This window comes from Bos javanicus, chromosome 24, assembly GCF_032452875.1.
Source record: "Bos javanicus breed banteng chromosome 24, ARS-OSU_banteng_1.0, whole genome shotgun sequence".
NCBI classification, from domain to species: Eukaryota; Metazoa; Chordata; class Mammalia; order Artiodactyla; family Bovidae; genus Bos; species Bos javanicus.
The window spans coordinates 32,857,483-32,885,016 of NC_083891.1; the positions used below are offsets into that span (position 1 = coordinate 32,857,483).

Genomic DNA, 27,534 nt, shown 5'->3' on the forward strand with positions numbered 1-27,534 from the left:
TTTCCCTCCTGCATGTCTACACCTTCTCCTTGAGGGGTCATCTCTTACTCTCACCCACGTACATGGTTCCCCAACCTCCAGTCCCAGCCCCAATCTCCTCCCTTGGGTGTCCTCTTTTCAGAAGAAAAAGTAAAGAAGTCATTATGGAAAAATGGAACTTTGTTGGACTGGTTTGCACTTTCTGTGGTTTAGAGAGTTTTTATTTTCAATTAAATATGGGGACACTGCACGCAGCGGGACTGTGGCCACTACAATGTCCTGGGCTCCGTATCTGCCAGGATTCCATCTCCCCGTGACTGTTCATTCCACTTCTTGTTTATCTGCCCTCTTGCTCTTCTATCTGGTTTTTTCTTTGTATTTCCCAAGGTTATACATTGCTCATTCTCCTGTTCAAATGGAACCTTGTTCTTTCACCCTTTCTTTCTTTAACTTTATTTTGTATTGGGGTACAGCCAATTCACAAACAATGTTGTGATAATTTCAGGTGAACAGCAAAGGGACTCAGCCATCCATATACAAGTATCCATTCTCTTCCAAACTCCCCTCCCATCCAGGCTGCCACATAACACTGAGCAGAGTTCCATGTGCTATACAGTAGATCCTTCTAGTTTATCTATTTTAAATACTGCAATCTGTTTTTATCCATATTCCTACTCCCTTGAGTGGGGGAAGGATTTTAATGCTAACACGTCCCCCTCTGCTTCTTCCACTTGTCAGACTATTCTTTCCTCTGAACAATTAGGTGTTGGATTCTTTCCTTTGATTTGTTTTTCACATATATTAAAAGGAATATCATTCCTAGTTCAATCTGTTTCCCGTAATTGGAAGATAATTTCTTTATAATGTGCTGAAGCCAGTTCTAATTCTTCAGTTTCCTCTGGTCTGGTCTCTCTTCTTCTACATTGACTGGGTCATGGCTGGCATATTTAGGTCCTTTGCGCTTCCCATTTATGCATCTTCTCCGGCCACAAGACAGCAAGCAACTCCTGGCACAGTGCACCTTTCTGCTCTGTGGCATCTCCACAGATCCTGGTAGGAGTCTGTGCTTCTGCTGAGTACCATTGTTCTTAGATATCAGGACTTACTGGAAATGGCTTAGACATCTTCACAGGCCCACTGGTGCAGTCAGGACCCAAAGTCTTAAGTAATGAGCTAAATCCCTGGTATCCTTCCAGAGAATAGCTTATGTACCAGAGGGAACAGATCCTAATGTATGTTCATTAACTGTGATGAGAACTCACTGGTATCACCTCAAAATTCTTTGCGCAAGTCACATTCCGTTTAAGCTCATAGTCTGAGAAGGACGGACAACCAAGTTGACTCAGGGAAGACTCACAACCTGTGGTTTTAAAGTCTTGGAATCTTCCATGACTCAAGTTCTCATTCAGCTTCCTTCCCCGAGAACAAAGGAACTACTAGGAATGGGGCAACAATCACAGGTGTGGTCAAGGGTCCTTCCTCAAGAAAAGTCAACACTGCTGCTATAGAAAGGGGAATGCTGTCCCCAGAAGATACATCCAAGTTCTAAACCCCCAGTACCTAGAATGTGACCTAGGAAGGAGGATTTTTGCAGACATAATCAATATGAGGTCATACTGGAGTAAGGCAGGTCCTAATTCAATACCACTGGTATCCTTAAAAGGAAAGAAAGACACAGGTATACATATATGTATAATGGAACACTACTTGGCCATAAGAAGAAATGAAATTTTGCAATTGCAACAATATGCTTGGACTGGAAAGGCACCGTGCATGCATGCCACGTCGCTTCAGTCACGTCTGATTCTTTGTGACCCCATGGACTGTAGCCCACCAGGCTCCTCTGTTCCATGGGATTTTCCAGGCAAGAATACTGGAGTGGGTTGCCATTTCCTTCTCCAGGGGATCTTCCCCACCCAAGGATCAAGCCCGGGTCTCCTGCATTGCAGGTGGATTCTTTACCATTAGCGCCACCTGGGAAGCCCAGAAGACATTATGCTGAATGAAATAAGTCAGAGAAAGACAAATAGTGCATATCACTTATATGTAGAATCTAAAAAAATAAAACAAACTAGTGGATATAAAACAATAGAAACAGACTCACAGACATAGAGAACAAACTAGTGGTTACCAGTGGGGAGAGGGAAGAAGGGAGGGACCCAAGAGAGGTAAGGGATTAAGAGGCACAAACTGTTATATAAAAGCAAATGAGCTACAAGGGTATTTTTACAGCAATGTATAAAATATTGGAAATATAGTCAATATTTTATAATAATTATCAGATCAGATCAGTCGCTCAGTCGTGTCCGACTCTTTGCGACCCCATGAATCACAGCAGGCCAGGCCTCCCTGTCCATCACCAACTCCCGCAGTTCACTCAGACTCATGTCCATCGAGTCAGTGATGCCATCCAGCCATCTAATCTTCTGTCGTCCCCCTCTCCTCCTGCCCCCAATCCCTCCCAGCATCAGAGTCTTTTCCAATGAGTCAACTCTTCGCATGAGGTGACCAAAGTACCGGAGTTTCAGCTTTAGCATCATTCCTTCCAAAGAAATCCCAGGGCTGATCTCCTTCAGAATGGACTGGTTGGATCTCTTTGTAGTCCAAGGGACTCTCAAGAGTCTATAAATGATGTTTAACTCTAAAAAACTGTGAGTCACTATGTTGCACACCTGAAATGTATATATTATACATCAACCGTACCTCAACTAAGAAAAGGTAAAAATATATATAATTAAAGGCTGAAAGAATAAAGAAAAGAAAAGACACAGACACACACAGAGGATACCCCAGTGTGAAGACAGAGACGCACAAGCAGAATCCACAAGATGACAGAGGCAGAGTCAAGGAATTTCAAGGACTGTTGACAACATGGGAAGGAAAGAGATAGGCACAGAACAAGGTCTCTGCTGGGGCCTTTAGAAACTGCACGGTGCCGTCGACTTGATTTCAGACTTTAGCCTTTTGACTCTGAAGACACCCAGCATGTGGTCATTTGTCAGAGCAGCCTCAGGAAATGAACACAGCTGCAGTGGAGTTGGAGGTGCGGGCGCCTGCCAGCCAGCAGCCACAGCCCCTCCTGGCTGTCACACTCAGATCACAGCCACAGACCCAGACATCCGGTACCCGAGGTGGGGAGAGGGGTGACGAGGAGGGGACTCAGAATGGACTTATTCTCATGTTGTCTCCTGCACACGTGCATGCCACACTCGCCTGGATGGAAAAAGATCTGCTTCGGTCTCCCTGCCACATAATCCCTGTGGATTCTTTCCAGCCTCTTCTAGGAGACAGGGTCCTCTTCTTCACCCCCTGTGCTTACTCTCCAGTCCTGCAGAGATCAGCCTGATCACTCGGATCACGCGACACCAGCCTCTGGTTTCATATGCGGAGCCGATCTGCTGGAAAGAGCCTCTTGGCCCCACAGCATCTGTTTGAGCCGCCCTCTCCTTCTCATCTCTCAGCAGCTGTGCTCAGTGGGCCCGGGGGCAGCCCCCCTCACAGGCCAGGCTCTCCAATAGGTACTGCTTACCCTGCCGCCCTCCCCACAACTGACCTCCCGGTGGAGACCCCACACGGCCTCTAGCTCGCCTGTCTGAATCAGGGTGGCAGGATCCGGATTTTAGACTTCATCATGTACCATCCTTAACAAAACTAGCAGCTTACGAGAGAGAAGGTTTAGAGCTCAAACCTCAGTACAGGCCGAGAGGCGCTCACCACCCGATGACCCAGGAGATGGAACTGATCACTTTATCACACACGCAGCATGTAAACACACAGAATGAGGCTGGAGAGGACAGTGAGGCCGCTCGGACCTCAGGCAACAGCCATCTGCCCACCCAGGCTCTGCCAGGCTACCCTGAGCCCCAGGGGACCAGTTACTCCACACACCACGCCCGTCCTGGGTGGGGAACTCCATCGAGCAGTGTTGACTCGGGAAGTAAATGAGGACCCGAGTGGGGGCCAACGGCATCTTCCCTTCCCAGGACAGGATGCGACAGGCTAGCCCCCCAGTCCTCACCTGCACTGCCCGTAGTCCCTGTCGCACTCCGGGGTGGCGGTCCCATCAGTGCCCGTCCGGGAACAATTGCAGCCTTCGCAGCCAGCCAGGGGGTGGAAGCTGAAGGAGTGCACCTCACACACGTCACACTGGGGCCTGACCGTCAGGGGAGGACACAGGCACCGCCCTGTCGTCTCCTCACAAAGGCGCCGGCCGCAGCTGCAAGCTGGCCAAGGATGAAGAGACACGATGTAAGGGTTAGACACCCCTGACCTCCAGCAAAACTGCATTGCCAGGGTTTCCAGAAGCTTCCAAGGGGTATCTGGGAGTAAGGTCTTGTTTTTCCTTCATTATGGCATCACTGAGTGTGGTTGATCTGAAAGGCTCCTTTCTTGGGGCCAAGACCAACCACATCCAATGCTGAGGGTGGATGAGTGCGTGGATGCTGAGTGAGGCATCATGGACCTACTGACCTCAAGGTAGACACTCACAGGGGCCTCCCCTCACCCCCAGGCTGAGGCTGCGTGCCATTCTAACGTGAGGTCTGGCCTTCGTCAGAGGGTCTGCTCCTCCCAGTCTCCCTGACGGGCCTTCACGTCGCTCCAGGGCACTGGGCCCAAGATCAGGGGTGGGGCCTGCAGCAGGCAAAGGCTGGCCTCCACGTGGGGCCTCTGCACCCCTCACACAGCCTGGGCTGCCCCTTGTCTAGGGCGGCAGGACAATTCTTAGACGAAGATCCATGGCCTCCTCAGTGAGGAGGCCAGAGACCCTCTGACCCTGGGTCTCCTCCCACCTCAATTAAGCTTTGGTGGTTAGGCTGCAAAAACTGAAGCCTAACCCATCCCACTAGGAAGAAGGCCGAGCTGTCCAGTGTTTTGAAGCTTAAGGTTATTTCCCTTCACCTGCTTTGCCAAGGGCATGGATCCCCTAGCCCAGGAGACACAAATATGTCTTTTCTAGAAGCCTGCTATTCAGAGTGTGGTCCCTGGACCAGCGGCATGGGAATCCTCTGAGTGGCTGTGGGAAATGTAGACTCTCAGGCCCCAGCCCAGGCCTCCTGACTCAGGATCTGCACTCTCACAAGATCCCCAGGTAAGTCTCCAGCACAGTGAAATTGGACAAGCCCTGCCCTGGGTGGGCTTCATCCGCCTGCACCAGAGATGACCTTGGCCGCTCCGAACGTGCACTTACGTTTGCAGTGCGGGAACCCGTAGAAGCCCATCTGACAGCGGGTACACTGCCGCCCGATGACGTGGGGCCGGCATGGGCACTGCCCGCCCTCGGGGCTGCAGGGGTGGCCGGTGGCCCCAGCAGGGTGGCACTCGCAAGGCAGTGCACCCTCGTGGTAAAGGGCCACCAGGGATCTGGCAGAATTCTTACAGAATTCAGAGGCTCTCTGGGGGCTGTGGGAACAAGAACACACAGTGAGATCCTGGGAGGCATGCCCAGAAATGGTCCCACCTTCCCCTTCCCCATGCCCCAGCAAGCAGTGTTTTGGGAGAGGGGCTCTGGAGTCTAGGAAAAAGTGAGAGGAAACCCCACCCCTGGACTTACAGTGTTTGACAGCCACCCACCCACCCCCATCTACTTCAGGACTCATCACAGGACTGGTGGGTGGGAACCTTTGGTGGCTGGAATAAAAGGGTGAAGATTCATCTATAGGATGAGCTGTACGGTGTATAGGTTCTATCTCAATACAGCAGTCACCAAAAAATTTATACCTGCATGTGCTATGATATACCAACTAGGATAATAATGAGGAGGAGGTGAATTGTCAACTTTTACTGAACATGTATGTTAAAAAGTTTTCCCTTCACCTCATTAACCTCATAAGCTGAAGCTCCAATACTTTGGCCCCCTGACGGTAACAGCTAACTCACTGGAAAATCCCCTGATGCTAAGAAAGATTGAAGGCAAAAGGAGAAGGGGGTAGCAGAGGATGAGATGGTTAGATAGCATCACCAACTCAATGGACATTTGAGCACACTCCAGGAGTTGGTGACGGAGAGGGCAGCCTGATGTGCTGCAGTCCATGGGGTCGCAAAGAGTTGGTCACAACTTAGTGACTGAACAACGTTAACCTGACAACCACCTAACCGATTAGGCCAAAGCCCCACTTCACAGGTAAGACAGCTAAGGCTCCTAGAAGTTAAGCAACATTCTTGAGGCCACAGAGCTATGGAGGGTGGGGTAGGCATTTAAATCCACAGTGGTCTGACCTCAGAACCCTTGTTCTTCATATTTTCTGTACAAGAGGTTTCCACCCTCTGGAGGCCCAGGTTCCTCAGGAAACCTACAAGGGGGCAGGGAGGAGGGGTCTGCAGGAAAGAATGACAGGAACTGAAACTAAGGGCTGTTCTAGGCTCTTAGCGTCTGGGAACCCACCAAGGGAGGATAGGGAGGCCCGGCCCTTTGTAATGCTCCCCACTGATGAGAGTGCAAAGGAGAGTGGGAATCAGGGCTGCTGTGCCCTGCAGCGGAGGAAACCCTGTGTGGTATCTTTCAGGAATCCGAGTTGGCCGACAGGAAGCAATAAAGAGGAAGAGAAACCCCCAAGCAGCCTGTGAATCCCAGCTTGGGGGTGATCTGCTGAGATCAGAGTTGAAGACGGAAATCCCGCCCAGATGGACATGATGAGATAGTACACAGGTCAGCATGTGCCGAGGATCGGGGACTCACTACTGCTCCCTTGGGTGCTCAGAGGAGGAAGACAGACCCGAGGGCCACCCCTCCCCAGGCCTCCTGCTCTGGTCGGGAATGTGGGAGAGCCTCAGGCCTCCCATGGCTGTGCCACAAAGTGATGTGTGCATGCTAAGTCGCTTCGGTCATGTCCAACTCTTTGCAACCCTAAGGACTCCTCTGTCCATGGGATTCTCCTGGCAAGAATAAGGGAGTGGGTTGCCATGCCCTCCTCCAGGGGATCTTCTCTATCCTGGGATTGAACTCACTTCTCTTGTGTCTCCTGCATTGGCAGGCGGGTTCTTTACCACTACTGCCATCCAGGAAGCCCTCACACAAAGTGATACTTACTCAATATAAAAACTGTCTCCTCCACAATTGGTGACAAACTCCAATGACTTGTCCAGTGATTTTCTGTGAAGGATCTGGTAGTCGTAATTCTCTGCAGGCACCACTAGGATACGGACCTAAAGAGAAAGTGTCAGCACGTCTTTGGATTTTCAGCAGCACGGCACACCCACGGCTCCACCATGCTTTCTCTTCACCAAGATCGTGTTACGTCGCCTCAGTCGTGTCTGACTCTTTGCAACCCCATGGACTATGGCCCACCAGCCTCCTCCATCTATGGGGAATCTCCAGGCCAGAATACTGGAGTGGGTTGCCAGATCAGTGTTCTTTATTGTTAAGTCCAAGACCACATGAAACAGAACTTACAAAAAAAGAATCACAAAGCAACCCTAACTCAGTGCTGAAGACTCAGGCCACATTCCCCCTAGGGAAATGATAATGAGTTGGGGGGACAGACCCCCTGGAGCGCCTGCTCAGAGGCGCAGCAGCCTTGGGTGCTGGGCGGGGACAGGAGACAGAGACCTATTATGATGTCAGGGCCCTGTGTGATCCATCCCTGCGATGACCCTGGATCTCCAGGGGGTGGAATTTTGTATTTTTATTTATTTATTTTTATTTTTTAGTATTTCTTTTTCATATTTATTTGGCTGTGCCAGGTCTTAGTCACAGCTCAAGGGATCTTTGATCTTTGTCAGGGCATTTGGGATCTTTCTAGTAGCATGCGAACTCTCAGTAGGAGCATGTAGGAGCTAGTTCCCTGGTCAGGAATCAAACCTGAGCCCCCTGCATTGGAAGTGAGCAGTCTTAACCACTGGACCATCAGGGAAGTCCTCATTCTGTATTTTCAGAGAGTAAGCAAACTGAAACGGCAGGACCGATAGGGAGACTCATATGGTGGCTTGCCCCTGAAATGCCTATCCTATCAGATACTCTATTATGAATAATTGTGGCCCCAGTCTTTAAAAATACCACCCTGTATTCTCTCTGTACCTGTATAAATCAGACCACACCAGTAACAAATGCTGTAGGAAATTTCAACCATCTTTGTCAACTACTCACCCACTGACGGAAGAAGGCAATGGCACCCCACTCCAATACTCTTGCCTGGAAAATCCCATGGACGGAGGAGCCTGGTGGGCTGCAGTCCATGGGGTCGCTAAGAGTCGGATACGACTGAGCGACTTCACTTTCACTTTTCACTTTCATGCATCGGAGAAGGAAATGGCAACCCACTCCAGTGTTCTTGCCTGGAGAATCCCAGGGACGGGGGAGCCTGGTGGGCTGCCATCTATGGGGTCACACAGAGTCAGACACGACTGAAGCGACTTAGCAGCAGCAGCAGCAGCAGCACCCACTGACAGTTTACAGAGTCTATTGCTCTCATGTTATTCAATTCAATAAACATTGCCGAACACCTGTGCCAGACGGTGTTTCAGGCACAGGGATACAAAATGTATCCCCTGTCCCTGAGATGACATCCTCAGAGAGAAAGGAGGCATGAGCAAGAATTGGAGGGTGCAGGGCAGGCCTGGACAGTGTTCGCTGGCTCTCAAAGGCTTTACAGGCATTGGGTGACCATGATTCCACCAGCCAAGGTGAAAAACAGGGAACAGGGCACCTGGGGTCTATACAGGTAACAGGCTAAGCTGGAGGGACCTGTGAGCACTCTGGCTATGGGGATGCACAGCAGATGGTCCTAGAGCTCAGGAAAGATGGCAAATGAGGTCACAGGTGTGGGTATCATTCCCACAGAGGGGTGAACAGAATCAACAGGCACAGATGATGGTATATGAAGAGAAATCTTAGAACAAGGGGTCTTAGTGTCAAGCCCAAGGGCACACTGACATGAAAGGGATGAAAGGGAAGAGAACTCACTGAAGGAGCACTGGAGAAGGCAGGGCAAGCCAAGAGAAAGTAGCTATGGGAGCCAAAACAAGATAGTTTCAAGAACAAAGGAGTGTTCAATGCCTCAGAGAGAGACTTGTCAGATGAGAGTGAGGCGGGGCTGATGGAGATAGAGAGACAGCTCGCACGCTTCATGAAGGGGAGTTTTTCCTTCCCAGTCGCTTCTCTAGTATTCTGATTTCCCTTGATTTTAATAGTCACAGACATTTTTTTGCTAAAGGCAGCTGTAAAATTTAAACATTTTTCTATAAACATGGCTTCAATTCCCTGGAGGAATTACTCTCATGAGCCAGAACAGACACACCAAGCAGCCGACCAAGGCAAGCACGTAAAGAGCAAGAGAGGAAAAAGCAGAACGCACCAAAACTAAGGACTTTCCTTCTGGAACTGTCACAGTCAGGGCCACCTCTGGCTCCGAGATGTCAAACTCAACCTGATCTCCGGTGATCACTTGGTCCCGGCAGCCAAGCACATGGGGGCAAAAAGAGGCCCGGAAGACACCTGGGGCAGAGGGAGGCAGCCCTGTCACACCCCTGCCAGGACAGGTGAGCCCCGAACCAGCCCTGCTCCCTGTAGCTCACCTGCTTGCAGCCGTCCTCCGTCCACAGACACCTGTGCTGGGAACGTCGGATGTGCTGGTTGATAAAAATGGACAACAATGACATACCGACCTGGGCGTGGTACTAGTCCTCGAAGGGTCACCTGGTTCTAGGTGGAAAAAAAAAAAATCTTCTCAAGCTGTAGTTCAGTTCAGTTCAGTTAAGTCGCTCACTCGTGTCCAACTCTTTGCAACCCCATGAATCGCAGCACGCCAGGCCTCCCTGTCCATCACCAACTCCCAGAGTCCACCCAAACCCACGTCCATTGAGTCAGTGGTGCCATCCAACCATCTCATCCTCTGTCGTCCCCTTCTCCTCCTGCCCTCAATCTTTCCTAGCATCAGAGTCTTTTCAAATGAGTCAGCTCTTTGCATCAGGTGGCCAAAGTATTGGAGTTTCGGCTTCAGCATCAGTCCTTCCAATGAACACCCAGGACTGATCCTCTTTAGGATGGACTGGTTGGATCTCCTTGCAGTCCAAGGGATTCTCAAGAGTCTTCTCCAACACTACAGTTCAAAAGCATCAATTCTTCTGCGCTCAGCTTTCTTTATAGTCCAACTCTTACATCCATATGTGACTACTAGAAAAACCACAGGCTTGACTAGATGGACCTTTGTTGGCAAAGTAATGTCTCTGCTTTTGAATATGCTGTCTAGGTTGGTCATAACTTTCCTTCCAAGGAGTAAGCGTCTTTTAATTTCATGGCTGCAGTCACCATCTGCAATGATTTTGGAGCCCAGAAAAATAAAGTCTGACATTGTTTCCACTGTTTCCCCATCTATTTCCCATGAGGTGATGGGACCGGATGTCATGATCTTCGTTTTCTGAATGTTGAGCTTTAAGCCAACTTTTTCACTCTCCTCTTTCACTTTCGTCAAGAAGCTCTTTAGTTCTTCTTCACTTTCTGCCATAAGGGTGGTGTCATCTGCATATCTGAGGCTATTGATATTTCTCCTGGAAATCTTGATTCCAGCTTGTGCTTCCTCCAGCCCAGCGTTTCTCGTGATGTACTCTGCATATAAATTAAATAAGTAGGGTGACAATATACAGCCTTGACGTACTCCTTTTCCTATTTGGAACAAGTCTGTTGTTCCATGTCCAGTTCTAACTGTTGCTTCCTGACCTGCATACAGGTTTCTCAAGAGGCAGGTCAGGTGGTCTGGTATTCCCATCTCTTTCAGAATTTTCCACAGTTTATTGTGATCCACACAGTCAAAGGCTTTGGCATGGTCAATAAAGCAGAAATAGATGTTTTTCTGGAACTCTCTTGCTTTTTCAATGGTCCAGTGGATGTTGGCAATTTGATCTCTGGTTCCTCTGCCTTTTCTAAAACCAGCTTGAACATCTGGAAGTTCACGGTTCACGTATTGCTGAAGCCTGGCTTGGAGAATTTTGAGCATTACTTTACTAGCGTGTGAGATGAGTGCAATTGTGTGGTAGTTTGAGCATTCTTTGGCATTGCCTTTCTTTGGGACTGGAATGAAAACTGACCTTTTCCAGTCAAGCTGCAGAGCTATTACTAATTAGAATCACAAGATATTTCAAGAACAAAAAACAAAACAATGCAGGTATTTATCCAGTAAAGACAGGGACGTTGGAAAAGACTGAAGGCAAAAGAAGGGGGCGAGCGGCAGAGGATGAGATAAATAGCATTAGACTCAATAGATATGAGTCTGAGCAAACTCCACACGGTAGTGAAGGACAGGGAAGTCTGGTGTGCTACAGTCTATGGGGTTGCAAAGAGTCAGACATGACTTAGTGACTGAACAACAACCATTTACCCAAGTGAAGTAAAAAACCCACATTCACACAAAGCCTTCCCTTGAATCTTTGTAGCAGCTTTATTTGTAGTCACAGCACTGGAAACCAACCACGTGACTTTCAGCTGCAGAATGGACAAGCCAACAATGGACAAGCATACACAAGACTGGAGGGAGTCTCATCTGGTACAATCACTCTGGGAAACTATATGTGGTTTCTACCAAACATATAATCGAGCAATTGCACTTCTAGGTACATCACAAGTGAAGTGCATGCTCTGTGTGCAAAAAGCCATACGAGAACGTTCCCAGCATTCAAGCACCACTGGTAATAACCATGTAACAAAGAGTCAGACTCCATTTTTCCTGTTTGATGGTTTTCAAGCTCCATCTTTCATCTTTTGCCTTTTGTCCCACAGCTGGACAAGCTGTAAGAAAGCCCAGGTGTTCATCCCTTAGCAGAGGTGGGAAATTCAAACCCCATAAATTCTAGCCCATGAGAGAGGGAGCTCTCACCTGGACCCCACCCCCACCCCACTATGGCCCTGCCTAACCATAATGAAAACCAGGGTCAGACTTCAACACTCGCTCAGGCTTGAGTGTGAGCCAGGTTCTCCCCAGGAAGCCTCACCATGTGAGTAATAAGTCTTTCCAAACCTCAAAATAATAACTGAAAAACTACAAGAATAGCAACAATAAAAGATTGTCTTTCAAATGAGAGCTGGGCCTTGGAGGGTAAGTAACTTACTAAAGGTCATAGACTAATTTTATAGCAAAACCAGGACTAGAACTCTATTGTCATGACTGTAATTCATTTCCCCCTACTCTAGGCTGCCTACCCCATGTGGGATCTTATTAAATTTTCTCTCCCAAATCCTTTTATTTCCTATCTTAATGCAACATGAATTGACATGAGCCATCTCTAGGATTAAAAAGACATGTCATCAGAACAAACATTAAGTCCTGCAATTCTGTGGTTTATGATGAAAAAATGTGTGTTCCCTTCATATATTTCATCTTTGTGTTCTAGATGATTAATCAATACGTGTTTATTGGGAATTTCCTGCCTACAAATTGAGGTTGCAAAATAATCTGTTAGATTTCTAAAAGTGCTTATGTTCTCATTTAAGAAGATAATTAAAAACTCAACCATGTTAAGTAGCAGTATCCCATGCAAATATGACCTATCCTAAGATGGGTTATGAAAAATTGCCAAATGACTGTGCAGACAGAGATGCAGGAGAGAAAGGGAGCATTGGGATAGGCTGGCCACAGACAGAATTAACTGCAAGCCTCATTCCTGGGATTCTCCGCAGTTGAGAGCAGAGGTGCTCAAGCTTTAGGGGCAGTCAACACCCCTTGAGGAGTCTGTTTTTAAAAAACAGATTCCTGGGCCACCCTCCAGAGTTTCTGACTCAGCAGTTCTTGGGTGAGGCTTGCAGATCTGCATTCCTAACAAGTTCCCAGGGGTTGCAGGGGGGATGCAGCTGGTTGGGGCCAGCTTTGAGAACCACCAGTTCACAAGAAACACACTCGGGATAATCCTACCTGCGGGGCCTTCAAGGTGACCCCAAGAACAGCATCGGCAGGAGGTGAAGGATCTTCAGGCAGGAGAGGGGAAGACCCACCACTTGGGACATCCAAAATTAGTGCTGTCGGAGGAGTTTCGGGGATCAGGGAGACACAGGAGGCACTGAAAAACAGAATGTTGAAAAATAACCAAAACCCAAAGAACTGTCCCTTTGAAGAGACAGACACAAAGCATTAAAAGGACCCAGAGAAGGGCCTCCCGTCATGATCCACTGGTTAAGACTCTGTGCTTCCACTGCACAGGATGCAGGTTTGACCCCTGGCTGGAGAAGTTCCACATACCACCTAGTGCAGCCAAAAAAATAATAATAATACATTTGGGACTTCCCTGGCAGTTTGGAGATTAAGACTTTAATCTGGCCAAAAAACCAAAATATAAAACAGAAGCAGTACTGTAACAAATTCAATAAAAACTAATACAATTATGTAAAGTTTAAAAATAAAATAAAATTTAAAAAAAATTAAATTATACTGTGAAAGTTAAAAAAAAAAGACTTTAAAAATGGTCCACACTAAAAAAAAAAAAAAAAGGATCCAGAGAACCACAGGTCTGCAGAGATCTTTATACAAAGATATTTGCTGTTCTGGATTGGCCAAGTATATCCCAGTTGCCTACCTAATACAATGAGCCCAGACCAGAAAAAAAATCTTAATTTTGAAGGAACGGAAGCTAGATGGAAACTTACTGAAACTTCCCTCTCTAGTACTAAAATTCATTGCTAAATGAAATCAATGCAATGAAACACTATTCACCTCTAAACATCAATGTTGACATAAAGCTATACAAAACCAAAGAGAACAAACAGCCATCCTTTCTTTCAGGCACAGCCAGATATTATTGTCTTGGTGGTTTCCATAAAGATGCATAAGATGTCATGACTGTGTCCCTGAAGAATTTTTAAATCTACATCCAAATAACCTTCCCCAAATCCCAATAATCATTGGTTACTTAATTCTCATAACACAGTTGTGAGATGGGTCATTATTTTCATGGTTTTTTAAATGAAGAGTCTCAGACACAGAGATTAAAGGATTGGAACAGACTGGATCTTGGTGAGAGCTCAGAATAGAAATCAGAGTAACTCCCTTCAAGGATGAGGCTTAACCATTTCCCCCAGTTGCTACTGTGTCAGCTTCCTGATGTTATGGAATTCTGGAAAAATTGCTGGGATAAATGATTTAGCTCTTAAAAGAAAAATGCACCACCAGCTTTTAGCATCTTGGTCTGGGATCACTTCTAAAGTGAAATATAAAGCATAGTCTTAAAAGCATTAAGTATCACTAAGCACAAACAAGGGATAAAGGAAGGAAACACATTACCTTTGATTAACAAATCGCCCATAACTGGCAATGCATTTGACGTGAGGTCTCAAATATTCTGTTGAGAATTCTTCAATGGGTATGATACAAATTTGATGCTGTCCAACAAATATAAGAAGGTACATGCCCGTTATTACCCAAGTCAAGGTTATGACCAAACATGCACTTCAAAGAAAACAGCTAAAAATTCATCCAGAGAAATTAAAACTATCACTTTACAGCAGTAAATATCATAGGATAGCATTCACTATGGCATCATTACATGGACACAAGTTCTTTTTACTGTTATACAGGATCACTGATTAAATTGTTTTTGGAATAATCATATAAACAAATAAAATCATGTGAGAGTTTAAAACAACTCTGTCAGCAACTTTGGACAGTGTCTTCTCTCCTGCCCTGGGCTGATGCTGGCTCCTCAGACCCCTAGGCAGGGAGAGGGGGATGTGGTGGGCAGTCGGGGAGCCTGCTGTTCAGAAAGATGGATGCTCCTGCTATAAGTAACCCTTCTCAATAGAGGAGGACTCGTATCGCAGGCATATCTGAACTCTGTCTCCAGAGCTAGTTTCTGAGTCACAGAAGAAACTCAGTCAAAAACTTAATACCACTTTTCATTGTAAATCAATAACTATAACTGGCTATATCACAAAGCCATTCAGTAACAATAGATTTTAACTGAACACCTACTATATGCCAGGCACTGAGACTGGGGGATCGTATGAGACCAAGATGGACATACTCCTGACTTCATGGAGCTTTCATTCTAGCCAGCCTTGACTCTGAATGACATCTGACTATTTCAGAAAGGGCAAACTTATGCTTAAAAGAAGAACTTTCAGCCCCATCACAATTTCCAAAGATGAAAAGGTTAAGATTCACTTGGCTCATTATGTTCAAAAAAGAAAGTTGTCCTTAAAAAAAAGAAAAGTCTTGAGTTATATAACATATAATAATTTTTAAAAACTGAATTCCAGGTAGTTCTTAAGAGAAAGCTCGACATTTCTAATAAATATAAAACATATTAGAACAGGCTGGCATAGCATTTCCCAGGTGTGATACATGCTTAATATTAGCAGTAACAGGAAGTTGCTTCACACTTAATCTTATGTGCCCTGAGATATTTATTATAAATCTGAGCACCCCATTCCTAGCCCAGATCCCACTGTCTCTGTTTATCACAATTCTCAATACTAAAGTTATGCTATTAAAAGGGTATTTAATCTGTAAAAGCTAGCATTTTAACTGTTAACAATATATATCTAATTAATTGAAAATACTCTTCTTGAAACAGAGCAACAATGGTCTGGAAAAAAATACCAGGTGACTGCAACCTTGAAAATTCTGATGGAATCTGCAAAGAAGCTGCTGGTGCTGCTAAGTCACTTCAGTCGTGTCCGACTCTGTGTGACCCCATAGACGGCAGCCCACCAGGTTCCCCTGTCCCTGGGATTCTCCAGGCAAGAACACTGGAGTGGGTTGCCATTTCCTTCTCCAATGCATGAAAGTGAAAAGTGAAAGTGAAGTTGCTCAGTCATGTCCGACCCTCAGCGACCCCATGGACCGCAGCCTTCCAGGCTCCTCTGTCCATGGGATTTTCCAGGCAAGAGTACTGAAGTGGGGTGTCATTGCCTTCTCCCCAAAGAAGCTAACAGACATAATAAAATAGTAGAGGGGAAAGAAAATAAACAGTCCCTTATGACATTTTTATATACCAGCAATAATAATAGACTAGGAGATATAATGACAAAAGATATTTCATTCATAATAGTAACAACAAATAAAAATGGATTAAATGGAGTTTTGCGAAACATGTTCAGATTTGATGACTGAACTTTATTGGGTGCTATAGGAAAAGGTTCCAACAAATGAAGGAGCAAGACACATTTCTAGATGGGAAAATAAACATTGTAACTCCAGCAATTCTCTGCAGGTTAACTTTATAGATGTAATGCAAACCCAGCCAAAACTTCAATAAGCTTTAGAAATATATATGCTTATCAATTAAAAAAAATCTCTAAAAATCAGTGGCTGAAACAGAAGCGTACCAGAAGGAATTGGGCCATCCGGGCTCTGAGCTGAATGTCCGCATCTGCTAAGAGCTCATACACGGCGAGGCGACCCCTGCCGTCGGTCACAGTGCTGCGGCAGAGGACGCTGCAAGAAGAAACAGTTCATCTTAGCCTGTTCCCCTGGTCTGCCTCCCACCCCTGTGGGTGGCTGATCATGCTTCAGTTTCTCTTGTTCATAACTGGGTCACCAACAGTGAACTTCCCTGCTGGTGGAATTTGGCACAGATGCAACCCATAATCGGTGTGGGAAAAAGAACCTTCTTTCTGTGCTCTGAGCTGTACCTCTCAGGGCTGATGGCCATCACCATCTCCACTGGTTTTGTGGAATATCTGCTTTGGTCTTCTGGGAAAGAGCCCCAGGGCCAGTAAAGTCTGATCTCTAATGCAGTCTTCTTGGAAATTGACCAATATCGTTGGTAGTGGCGGTTTAGTTGCTAAATCGTGTCTGACTCTTGCAACCCCATGGACTGTAGCCCTCCAGGCTCCTCTGTCCATGGGATTCTCCAGGCAAGAATACTGGAGTGGGTTGCACGTCCTTCCTCTAGGGGATCTTCCTGGCTCAGGGATCGAACACTGGTCTCCTGCATTGCAGGCAGAGATAACTCTTTATCAGAGTTATCACAGCACTGTTTTGAAAAGTGGTATTCCTTTGCCTTTCTTCTGGGATATTGCTTTTTAACAACACAGACCTCATTTGAGAAATGCTGGGAAAGGTTCAAACCTCAGTGGGAAAAGCTGCCATGTTGAAAGGGTCTGTCATTTGAAAAAAGTTTTTATGGGTCGAATATTTTCTAATTGCACCGTATTTTTGGACTCCAGTACTTGGTAGCCTGGTCACTTACACTGATCACATGACATGCAAAGTAGAGAAAAAGGGAATATTTTAAACAAGTGAAAAGATACCATGGGACTTGCTGGGAGTGGTTAAATACAATAAAAGTGATTCCTGGTCTAATGCAATACTGTCTTCAAAATCTAACGATGGAGAACTTTGGTGCTGTCACCATCTGAAGTCAAAATCATCTGCAGAATATCATGCACTTCTCTCCTTAAAACACTATTCAGGAGGAGGAAAGGGCAACCGACTCCAGTATTTTTGCCTGGGAAAGCCCAAGGACAGAGGAGCCTAGAGGGCTACAATCCATGGATTGCAAAAGAGCCAGACATGACTTAGTGACTAAACAACAACATGGCCATCTATACCAGTGTGTTATCTTTATTACAGAGAGTTAAGTAATTTATTGATGAATGTGAAAGTGTTAGTTGTTCAGTCGTGCTCTGCTCTTTGCAACCCCATTGACTGTAGCCCTCCAGGCTCCTCTGTCCATGGAATTCTCCAAGCAAGAATACTGAAGTGGATAGCCAATCCCTGCTCCAAGGGATCTTCCTGACCCAGGGACTGAATTCGGGTCTCCTGCATTGCAGGCAGATTCTTTACCATCTGAGCCACCAGAGATGCCCCTGGTGGTGAGCCTTGTTATAGTATTTAAAAGAAAAATCTCATGTCCTGTTGAGAGCAAACCAGTATGGAGAAACAGTACAGTCTAGACTGCTACATTATCAAGTAGACCTTCTGAGATGATGAAAATATTCTCTATCTGCACCATCCAGAACCGTAGCTACTAACAACACATGACTATTGAGACTTGGCATGTGGCTAGTGAACCATGGGAGCTAAACTTTTTCCTTCATTGAATTCAAACTGATTTAAACTTAGGTGGCTCAGTGGTAAAGAATCTATCAGCCAATGCAGGAAATGCAGGAGACACAGGTTCAATCCCTGGGTCAGAAAGATCCCCTGGTGGAGGAAATGGCAACCCACTCTAGCATTATTGCCTGGACAGAGGAGCCTGGCAGGCTAAGGTCCACAGAGTTACAAAGAGTCAGACACAACGAAGCACACAAATGAATGGAAACCTATTTAAATAGCCACATTTAACCGATACCATCTGAAACAGGATACGAATAGAATAAAGGACATGGAGCTTAAAAAAAGAAAGCCACCGCTCAGCAAAGGTCTTGAAATAATGCTTGGGACTTATGTATCCCCAGGAGAGAGTCCTTCCTTTCTTTAGTTTTGAAATCACTCCTCTGCTTGGTGTAGATGTCTCAGCCTCTTCTGAGATAGTCAAGAGTCACGAAGGTCATAAGGAATGTTTCTTCCTGTCCTGAGCCATCTCCACTTTGTACCCAGTGGAGCAGGAGCAGGAGTCAAACCCCAATCTGGAAGGCAGAAGGGGTCAGAGAACTGAACTGAAGGGTGGGCTTGGATGGACGGGTTATGGAGAAGTCCTGCCCCAGGTCACATGGATGACAGTCTCCCAGATTCCGATGGCAAGGTGACCCACCCATCTGGAAGTGTACATCCTGGTGGTTGCTAATGTCACCTAGAGATGAAACTAGTGTTTTCATATAATGACAGAACATTCTGGAGGAACTTTGCTGGGCCATCTGGTACTCCTATTAAAAATGCAAATATAATTACATTTTTTTTTACCATCATCCCAGAGAAAAGGAAAGATTAGATTTTTTTTTAAGATTTTGAAAAGAAGCTTTCACAGTTTATTTTTCAGGGTTGCTGAGTGCGTGATATTCATTTAATAACCATTTCATCAAGTCTCATAAAATTTTCCATTCTAAGCTACCAAAAGACACTTTTCATAAGTTCTTTTCTTTGCATTACAGAGAAAGTGTCCAACTCAAGTCATCTTGGGTTTGACACAAGGCATGTGAATGTAGAGGTCACAAAATGTTCAAAGTCTTAGTGGAGGATTGGGAGGGTTCACTGTAAGGGCTTCCTAGGTGGTTCATAGTGTTAAAGAATCCGTGTGCCAATGCAGGAGATCTAAGAATTGTGGGTTTGATCTCTGGGTCAGAAAGATCCCCTGGGGAAGGGAACGGCATTCTACTCCAGTATTCTTGCCTGGAGAACCCCATGGACAGAGGAGCCTGGTGGGCTACAGTCCACAGGGTTGCAAAGAGATGGACACAACTGAAGTGACTAAACAGCATGTGCACTGTAGTTCCCCACATGCTTGCTCAGGAGACTCTGCCTTCCAGGGCTATTTATTCTACAATTAATTCCATTGGGAAACATCCTTTGCACTGATTCTCTAATCAAAGAATACTCTAAACATCTGCATACATCTTGATTCATTATGCAAAGGAAACGATTTTCAAAAAATCCTTGTCAGAGCTCTTGGAAGAGATGAACTTCATCAGGGTGAATTTGAGATTCCTCTGTCAAATTATTTTTCACGTGATGCTCGTCAAACATTAATGACCCCCAGTTCTTAATGGAGAATATGCCAGGCACCCATGAACTCTACACAGTGTTTGAGAGAAAGGCCCTGGGTTCAGTGCCCACCATGGGGGTTACAGAAAAAAACAAAAAGGTTGTGCTGCTTCTTGTGGGTGTGAGTGTGTTAGTTACTCAGTCGTGTCTGACTCTTTGTGACTCCATGGACTGTAGCCCACCAGGCTCCTCTGTCCATGGGATTCTCCAGGCAGAATACTGGGGTGGGTAGCCTATCCCTTTTCCAGGGGATCTTCCTGACTCAGGGATCAAACCTGGGTATCCTGCATTGCAGGCGGATTCTTTACTGTCTGAGCCACCAGGGAAGCCCCTGCTTCTTGTGAATCTGAGCCAAAATGCTAAGTAGAACATGCAGTTTTTCCAGAAAATGCAATATTTTTAAGGCGCTGCCTACAGAGAAGCCTTCCAATAGCACACCAGGGGTGACGCTGGATCGCATAACTCGTCCTCTGCTGGTTCTCAAGCTCAACCTCAAAAAGGAAACAATTTCTCAAGTTGGATAAAAACCAAAGTTCCCACAGCTGACCTCCTGCCTGTTCAGTTAGAGCAGACTCCCCCAGGGCAGGACACTTACCAGTACTTGCAGCTGTAGATGTCCACCCGGCCTGCCAGGTCAGCCCCGGGGCTCTGTATGTGCACTGCAGCCTCAGACAGCTGGTCTGCTTCCGTGGCGTACTCGACCATGATGACGTAGTGGCCGACCCGCGGGACCCGCAGCCGCAGGTGCAGCTCCACCTGTCGAAGAGCCCGAGATGTTGGAGAGAGGTGAGATGCACTGGATGCGTCTCCACAGGCAACAGTGAAACTGGGGCTGGGGGGACCCCTGGAGCAGTTTTACATGTCATCATAGTAAGAAGCATGGCGCTTCCCAGGTGGCACTAGTGGTAAAGAATCCACCTGCCAATGCAGGACACGCCAGAGACACGGGATCTTTTCGATCCCTGGGTCAGGAAGATCCCCAGAGTAGGAAATGTCAACCCACTCCAGTATTTTCGCCTGGAAAATCCCATGGACAGAGCAGCCTGGCGGGCTACAGTCCATGGGACAGCCGAGAGTTGGACATGACTGAGTGACAGAGCACTCAGTAAGAAATGTGGTCCTGCAGGCAGGGATCCCCAATAAAATACAGGATGCTCTGTTAAGTTTGAAATTCAGATAAACAATACATAATTATAGTTTAACTACAATTCAAACTAAATGGGAGCATCTGGTATTTTTATTGTCTAAATCTGGTGACCCTACTAATAGGGGGTCTCTACTCCCACTACGGAAACGGAGCAGGACTCTATGGTCCTTCCTCCCTCATGTCCTCATGTCCTCAGGTCCTCCCGACCATGTCCTCTGCTTGTCTTTTGACTGTGGAAAAACTTTAGTCAAAGAATAAGTTTAATCAGAGAAGTGAGAAAATGCAGAAACAATGGAAAATAGTCAAAGGAGACCAAATAATCATAATGGAGTCACTAAACATAGTCAAGGACTTTTAGTTCCTTCTCAAGGGCTATAGATAGATATTCTGAGCCATATCCTGGGAGCTGTCTTATAGATACTGAAATCCTCACCAAGTAGAGAAGTTAACTACATGATGAGCAGACCTCAGTCATGACATAAGATGCCACAACTGCAAGAACTGGCCTCAAGAAATTGAAACAAATTGACCCTGGCACTGAAGATTAAATCTATTAAAACAATCAAGAAGACACTGGTCAAATTGCCAATGACCAGTTTCAAGCTGACTGTCTGGGCTGAGTGTGCGATTTCTGCGTGTAGCCCCCTCCCTCTCTCTATAAAAGCTCTTGCCCACTCACAGTCAGTGGGAGAAGCTGGCCTATGGACAGGAGTCTGTTCTCCCTGCCCCTCTTTTGCTGCTGCCAGCATCCAACATAAAGCAAACTTTCTTTTTCCCCCATCCTGGCCTCTTTGATGGCTTTTGAGCAGCAAGCGGCCGGACCTGGGTTTGGTATTATCACCCATATATTTGCCTTGTTTCTCAAGGCCAAAGATACTTTAAAACCTGAAGTAAAAAGGAATTTCCAATGGGTGATAAAAGGAATGGAAGTATGCCTCGATGGGCTACAAAGCTGAAAATATTCACTATCTGGTTCTTTACAGAAGAAGACGCCCAGCCGTGGCATGCCCTTGTGGTTAGGAGCCTGGAGTCTGGAATCACACTGCCTCCAGCTGTGTGACCTGGAGCAAGTTACTCAACATCTGTATGTCTCAGTATCTTCCTGTGTGAAAATGAGGATAACATAGTGCCCACCTCTTAAGATTATGAGGATTAAGTGAACTAATATGGGATGAGCTCTTCGAACTGTATCTGGCTTGTTGTAAGCCCTGTATAAGGGGCTTCCTTGGTGGTTCAGATGGTTAAAAATCTGTCTGTAATGCAGGAGACCTGGGTTCCATCCCTGGATTGGGAAGATCTCCTGCAGAAGGAAATGGCTACCCGTTTCAGTATTCTTGCCTGGAGAATCCCACGGACAGAAGAACATAGTGGACTACAGTCCATGGGGTTACAAAGAGTCAGACACGACTGAGCGACTAACACACACACACACACACACACTGTACAAACAATGATGATTATAAATGTGGTTATTGCTTTTTGCCATGACTTTTTTTTAACTCAGTAGTATTTGGTGTGCCATACAAACATACTTCACTCTTCTAATGTCTGCCCTTCCTCCCATTCCATAGTACGAATGTAAAGTCATTTATTTAACTAATCCCCTATTGATAGACATTTAGGTTATCTCTAATTTTTCCTAAAACATATAAGGCTACATGATCATGTATCTATATCTATATATATATAAGTATATATCCATATTTATATCTATGGAAGAAAGGGAAAGTGTTAGGCGCTCAGTTATGTCTGACACTTTGTGACCCCATGGACTGTAGCCCACCAGGCTCCTCTGTCCATGGGATTCTCCAGGCAAGAATACTGGAGTGAGTAGCCGTCTCTTCTCCAGGGAATCTTCCTGACCAAGGTATCAAACTCAGGCGGATTCTTTACTGAGCCACCAGGGAAGCCCGTTTATATCTATAGCTGGATCTAAATCCTTTTGCTAGTATTTCTGTAAGATTCCTAGAAGTGGAATTAGAATCACTAGATCAAAATGTGGTGCACATTTAATTCCCGAGTCAGTATCAGAACTACATTCCTTAAGCAGTTTAACCCACTTCCGCCCATAAGCTCAGGCCCTGTCAAGCTTCACCACACTTAATTAAAATCCTCCTGCCTCTGGTCTTCAGGAAATTCACATCTGCTGTTCCTTCCACACAGCTCTGAACCACACACCTGCTTATTTTTCACAGTGATTTTTCTATCACTTAAATAACAGAAAGACTTCCCTTCAGGAGAAAACGTAGATTATCCACACCACTTTCCCACTCGTTATACAGTGAAATACGATGCTGCCACTGGTCCACATGGAGAGGTAATTACCAACATCTCTCCCTTAGGATCTCCAAATGAGGGCTCGTCTGTCTTCACCCCACCACGAAACACATAAGGCCAATGAGCTTTCTCCCAGGAGTTACTATTGGCTGCCAGGTCTATCATAGCACTCTATTATAAATTTCTATTACTCTTCCTACTCCAAGCCATATGGGTTGGCTTTTGGAAGACTTGGTAGGGTTTTGAATATATCTGATGATAGAAATGGGTTTTGAGAAGCCAGACAAAAATATTTATCAGTTATTATCTTTGAAGGCTTCCCAGGTGGTGCAGTATAAAGTATCTTTCTGCTAATGCAGGAGATAAGTCTTAGCCACTAGATAAGTCTTAATCATCGCATCACCAGGGAACTCCCTGGGTTTGTGTATTTACCTGGGTGGTGAAGCCATTTACTTAGGGAACTCCTAAATGGAATTTGAGATCCCTCTGGGATGACAAACCTAAACAGCGTGTCGAAAAGCAGAGACATCACTCTGCCGACAAAGGTCCGTATAGTCAAGGCTATGGTCTTCCCAGTTGTCACATATGGTTGTGAGAGCTAGACCATAAAGAAGGCAGAATATCAAAGAACGTCCCTTCAAAATGTACAGCTGGAAAAGACTCCTGAAAGTCCCTTGGACAGCAAGGAGATCATACCAGTCAATCTTAAAGGAGGTCAACCCAGAATATTCACTGGAAGGACTGATGCTGAAGCTGAAGCTCCAGTATTTTGGTCATGTGATGTGAATAGATGACTTATTGGAAAAGTCCCTGATGCTGGGAAAGATCAAGGGCAGAAGGAGAAGAGGGCGTCAGAGGACGAGACGGCTGGATGGCATCACCGATGCAACGAACATGAACTTGGGCAAACTTTGGGAGACGGTGATGGACAGGGAGGCCTGGCATGCTGCAGTCCATGGGGTCTCAAAGAGTCGAACACGCGTGTTGTTCAGTTGGGTGACTCAACAACAGCTGAGATACCTAAGAGTAATGCCATGAAGGAAGTGGGCTGTGCTACTCTGTATATACAATGGGAGGTGTGACTGCACATACCAATCTGAGAATCATCTGTGTAGAACTGGTGCCTCACACAATAGACATGGAGAAGACTGCTTAGGGAGGGACTACGGAGTAAAAAGACAAGGGCTAAGACTGAGCCTCAAAAATTCTAACATTTAATGCATAGACAGGAGGGTAAGCCTACAAATGATAGTTTGAGGAAGCAGCCAGAGAGGTACAAAGAGACTCAGTCTGCTCCTAAATTTTGGAATTTAAATTCTGCTCTTAAATTCAAGACGAAAAGACTGTTTTTAAACGGAAGGAGTGTTCAACAAGTATTGAAAGCTGCTGAAAAGTTGAACAGATGAAGACTGGAAAATATCCATTGGACTTAGCAGAGCAACACTAGCACAATCACTGGAAATCCTGCTCCCCTCCCCACAAAAAAAAATTAATGGGACTGGGAGGTGAAGTCAGACTGGTGTGGGTTGAGGTATGAATGGAAAGTAGAGAATTAGAAAGTGGAGTCTAGACAATTCTTGGTTTTGAAGGGACAGAGAGTTATGGAGCAGTGGTTGAAGGACTGTGGGAAGGGGAAGTAGAGTTTTCATAAAAATAGGATGAAAGTGAAAGTCACTCAGTTGTGTCTGACTCCTTATAGTCCATGGAATTCTCCAGGCCAGAATACTGGAGTGGGTAGCTGTTCCCTTCCCTAGGGGATCTCCCTGACCCAGGAATCCAACCGGGGTCTCCTGCATTACAGGCAGATTCTTTACCAACTGAGCTATCAGGGAAGCAAAAACAGGACAGAACTTAGCATTTTTTAAATGTGGGATGACTTCCAGTTCAGACGGCACAGGAATTCATATTTGCTGTACCCCTTTCTCCAAGAGACAGCAACTATGGGTGTGTATTGGTCATAAAAAGGATTTTTTTGTTGTTTTGCAACCCTACAGTTGTGACTGTAGCCCACCTGGCTCCTCTGTCCGTGAAATTCTCCAGGCAAGAATACTGGAGGGGGTTGCCATGTCCCTCTCCAGGGGATCTTCCCATCCCAGGGATTGAACCCAGGTCTCCCATATCACAGGCGGATTCTTTACCGCCTGAGCCACCAAATAATGTTTTAATAGTAAAACAACAACAACAAAATAAATTTGGGATTAAAAGGAGACAGATGATGGAACATAAGTAAAAGAAAAACTTGAAATGGCACCAGGGCTGAAGTCACAGGCTTGTTGTTCTCCAGGCCAGAAGCAGGCCAGCAGTTCAGAATATGCAGCGTAAAGAGAACTTAAAATGCTTTATATGAGACAGGGGCCAGATCCAGGCTCATTTTTTGAAGCCAAAGGATGAGGGTTCCTTCACATCATGCAAAGCTGAAGAAGAAAAAAAAAAATCACTGAAAACCTGCCATCTGGGTTTCAGCTTTATAAAAAAATGGTGGGATATGGAAAACAAAGATCAAAGATGAGGCCCAGGACCAAGAACTGAGTTAAGCACCCGCGGGCTCAGTGTCTGAATCTGTACTAGCCCCAGGACCACAATAAGAGACGTTGGCATATTGTTATGCCTGGCTCTGGGCTAAGGGTACAGAGAACCAGACAGACAAGCCAAACTGAGACGGATGTAGGGAAAGAGGGAGAAGATAAAAACATCTCATTCAAAGTAAGCCAGTAAGCAAACAAAATAAGCCTCCACGACATAAAGAAATCTAACGTTAAGAAGAACAATCAAGGGGACTTCCCTGGTGGTCGGGTGGCTAAGACCTCATGCTCCCAATGTGGGGGCCTGGGTTTGATCCCTGGTGAGGGAACTAGATCCCACATGTGGCAACTCAGACCCAGCACAGCCAATAAATACATAAATATTTAGGAAAAACAGAATTTTTCTCTTTTTTTTAAAAAATACAGGCAATAATATATCATCAAGTGAAGACAAGTTTACCTCAGATGAAATAAACTTTATGAAAGTCTGATGAAGTTTTAAAATAAGTACACTGGTCCCTAATCCAGAACCCCCAAAGTCTGAAAAGGAAAACTTGTTTTCAAATGTGTTTGGTTACAAAACCTAACCTAACTCTAACCAGTCATCACTTGATGGTAAAATCTGACCTGAACTAACTCCATATATACTGTCTTCATGTATCTCCCTTGGTGTGTCTATTCATGCTTTTCATTGGAAAAATATTAACTTGTCTGACTACAAGGTGCTGTTCCAGAACCCCCTATTGACGTTATGTATGTACGTAAAATCTTATCTTCTTAAGATTTTAAAAATTCTGAATTCTGAATTATACCTTGCTCCAAAGATGTTGAGAAACTCAAAAAGATTAATGGAGTAACTCCTCTTTAAAAAGTAAATGAAGTTATGAAACAAAAATTGGCAAAGGAGAAACAAGAAAAAAGGAAATGTAAGACAGAGCTAGTAAGAAATCTTTTGAGATGAAAAGTACATGTTACATGGAATTGGGAGGCTGAATAAAATCTAGACTAGAGACAGTGAACTAGAACATTCATGGATTCTAAGAGTCTCGAGGAAGTCACTCAGAAAGCAGTGCAAACAGCCAAAGAAACATATAGATATTAAAGAGCAGTTAAGAGACAGATTGAGAGGCTCCAACATTCTTCCAGTCTGACTTCCAGAAAAGAAGATGAAAGGATTTGCAACAAAGTAATATCTGTAGCGGAGAAGGCAATGGCACCCCACTCCAGTACTCTTGCCTGGAAAATCCCATGGATAGAGGAGCCTGGTGGGCCACAGTCCATGGGTCGCTAAGAGTTGGATATGACTGAGCGATTTCACTTTCACTTTTCACTTTCATGCACTGGAGAAGGAAATGGCAGCCCACTCCAGTGTTCTTGCCTGGAGAATCCCAGGGACGAGGGAGCCTGGTGGGCTGCCGTCTATGGGGTCACACAGAGTCGGACACGACTGAAGTGACTTAGCTGTAGAAGTGGCAATATCTGTAGAGATACTATCCAAAAGATTCCCAGGATAAAAGACATGACTCGTCACATGAAATTGCACTTTGAGTACTAAAATAATAAAAATAAATCTGCACCTCACATAAAAATGAAACTTCAGAACATCACAAAGTACATCCTGGAACTTCCGGTTAAACATATAGGATGTAGCACACCTATTTACTGATCCTCCCTCTCAGAAATCCACAAAAATAAGGGTAAAAATTTTTTGAATCATAAACCCACAAAGAAAAGAGAATAGAGAAGAGGAAAATAACAGACCAGAGACATGAAAAATTTGGAAGCTAGAATGCAATTGGATGTTAACTAATTGAATAGATCAAAAAAAGATGAAACGTGTGTGTGTGTGTGTGTGTGTGTAGGTTTGGGTTGGAGTTGAGGTTGCTGTTGTGGTTGGAGTTGGAAGAAAAAAATCTAAGAAATCTCTCAAAACATAAAACAAGATAAGGCTATTGAAAAGGTGGGCTAAAGATAAAGAAATAACTTATCAAAGGAATAACTCAGGAAAGTTTCCCAGAGAAGTTTCTAGAGTAAAAAGGGCACCACA

General features: G+C 45.3%; 1 protein-coding gene across 3 annotated transcripts in view; it reads right to left on the reverse strand.

Moving 5' to 3' along the window:
• LAMA3 (laminin subunit alpha 3) overlaps window positions 1-27,534 on the reverse strand; it is a 260,366-nt gene that overhangs the window by 110,246 nt on the left and 122,586 nt on the right. For all 3 annotated transcript variants that reach the window (XM_061399727.1, XM_061399728.1, XM_061399729.1), the window contains 9 exons: window positions 20,137-20,297; window positions 16,223-16,331; window positions 14,178-14,275; window positions 12,816-12,960; window positions 9,490-9,616; window positions 9,270-9,409; window positions 7,007-7,122; window positions 5,168-5,379; window positions 3,998-4,202 (listed from right to left, as the gene is read on the reverse strand). In XM_061399727.1, the coding sequence (XP_061255711.1) occupies window positions 3,998-4,202; window positions 5,168-5,379; window positions 7,007-7,122; window positions 9,270-9,409; window positions 9,490-9,616; window positions 12,816-12,960; window positions 14,178-14,275; window positions 16,223-16,331; window positions 20,137-20,297 (1,313 nt within the window). The remainder of the gene's footprint in view (window positions 1-3,997; window positions 4,203-5,167; window positions 5,380-7,006; window positions 7,123-9,269; window positions 9,410-9,489; window positions 9,617-12,815; window positions 12,961-14,177; window positions 14,276-16,222; window positions 16,332-20,136; window positions 20,298-27,534) is intronic.